The 2,150-nt window shown below is 37.7% G+C and overlaps 1 protein-coding gene across 1 annotated transcript in view; it reads right to left on the reverse strand.

The window, feature by feature from the left end:
• The window catches only part of LOC106871235 (sulfide:quinone oxidoreductase, mitochondrial), a 64,573-nt gene that overhangs the window by 21,513 nt on the left and 40,910 nt on the right, over positions 1-2,150 (reverse strand). Inside the window, exon 5 of the mRNA XM_052974541.1 lies at positions 739-842. Within this exon, the coding sequence (XP_052830501.1) occupies positions 739-842 (104 nt within the window). The remainder of the gene's footprint in view (positions 1-738; positions 843-2,150) is intronic.

The raw sequence follows: 2,150 nt of genomic DNA on the forward strand, positions 1-2,150 counted from the left end.
CATCTAACTCATACCATATATATATATATATATATATATATATATATATATATATACACATACATGTATATATTTATACTAAGGGAGCAAGGGCATAAACAACCTATCTCTAGCATGCTTGAAATGCGGATACCTTCAAAGATTTCCTTAATATAATTATATACATATGTATATTATTAGTAATTTAACGTATAATTTGCATATGAATTTTTATAGCATGCTGACTACTTGATAAAAACCATTAACTTGATTTTTATTTTCATATTCTATTATGAATTAATAAATAAATATATACGATGATGATGATATTGTTGTATTTTGTTGTTTTTCTTTTTTTGCCAAATAAACACATGCACTGTATATTCGTTCTGCACTCGTTTATTACTGTTCTTATTAAATCTCTTATTTGGTGTTTTTAAAGAGGCAAAATTGAAGGCGTCCAAATAAAAAGGACCAAAAGTTCAAATCTGCTGCCGGCATTCAGATGTTTCCGAAAAGAAAGGTTTATTCCACATCACTTCAGTGTCCCTAATCATATGCAATATATTACTGATCATATGAGAATATTCTGTGATAGACCACTATCCTGTCCAAGGAAAATGTTGCTTACTCACTTCACACAAGGGGAAACTAGAGAAACTGGTGTGGTTCCATCATGTTTAATGGGATCATTGCATGTAATATGAAAGAAACCCCAGTTGCTGAAATGAGATATTGTAAGCATATGCATAAACTTACCGGTTTTTGGCAATCTCATACAGCTTTTCAGAATAGTGTTTCACAACAAACATCACACCTAGAGAAGTGTTGAATAAAATGTTGGCTTTATCACGCTTGCCAGTCTGAAAACAAAAGAAGAGCTAGACAATAAGAAAAAGTGACAAAAGGTTGGTAGATATGTAAGTGAGTGCATGTACGTGTGTGTGTGTGTGTGTATCTCTTTTACTCTTTTACTTGTTTCAGTCATTTTGACTGCGGCCATGCTGGAGCACCACCTTTAGTCGAGCAAATCAACCCCAGGACTTATTCTTTGGAAGCCTAGTACTTATTCTATCGGTCTCTTTTGCCGAACCGCTAAGTTACGGGGGTCGTAAACACACCACCATCGGTTGTCAAGCAATGGTGGGGGGACAAACACAGAAACACAAACACATATATATATACATATATATACATATATATACATACATACATACGACGGGCTTCTTTCAGTTTCCATTTACCAAATCCACTCACAAGGCTTTGGTCGGCCTGAGGCTATAGTAGAAGACACTTGCCCAAGGTGCCACGCAGTGGGACTGAACCCGGAACCATGTGGTTAGTAAGCAAGCTACTTACCACACAGCCACTCCTGCGCCTATATATAAGGTGAAGTATCTTATTTAAAAACAAGATGGCTGATGAGATGCAGCCTGCACTAAAGGATGCAACACAACTAGCTGTGCAATATCTTACCAGTAAAAGACAGATACAGGGAGGGTCGAAACAACTGTTGTGCTAAATAAAGATTCTTGCTAACTCCACTTTCCGTTTCCCTCATTTGTTATAAACCCAATGAACACTGTGGAATTCCAGAGAGCCAGGTTCTATATCTACTTTGGCATGGTTTCTACATCTTGATGCCCTTCCTAATGCCAGCCACTTAACAGAGTGGACTGGGTGCTTTTAACGTAACATGAGCACCAGTGAGGCTACCAAGTACCCACAAGATGATATCCCTCAACTGAGCAGAGTATGAGGCTGGAGGAATACGAAACTATGATAGACGAAGAGGAGCTGGTGTTTTGATGAGGAGGGGAGAAAGGGAGAGAGAAGAGAGAGAGAGAGAGAGGAGGGAGAGAGAAGAGAGAGGGAGAGAGAAGAGAGAGGGAGGAGAGCGAGAGAGGGAGGAGAGAAGAAAGGAGAGAGAGAGAGAAAAGTGAGAGAGAAAGAAATATATATGTGAGATCCACATATATACATGCACATACATGTATCCACACGTGTATATATGTATATACTTATATATATATACATAGATACACACACACACACATCCATATACAGATGGAGAGATAGATTTCATCCAAGAAATTTGGAATTGTGTAAATGTATGAATTTTAAACATACACACACACACACACACACACACACACACACACACACACACA

This window comes from Octopus bimaculoides, chromosome 18 (assembly GCF_001194135.2).
Source record: "Octopus bimaculoides isolate UCB-OBI-ISO-001 chromosome 18, ASM119413v2, whole genome shotgun sequence".
Lineage (NCBI taxonomy): Eukaryota > Metazoa > Mollusca > Cephalopoda > Octopoda > Octopodidae > Octopus > Octopus bimaculoides.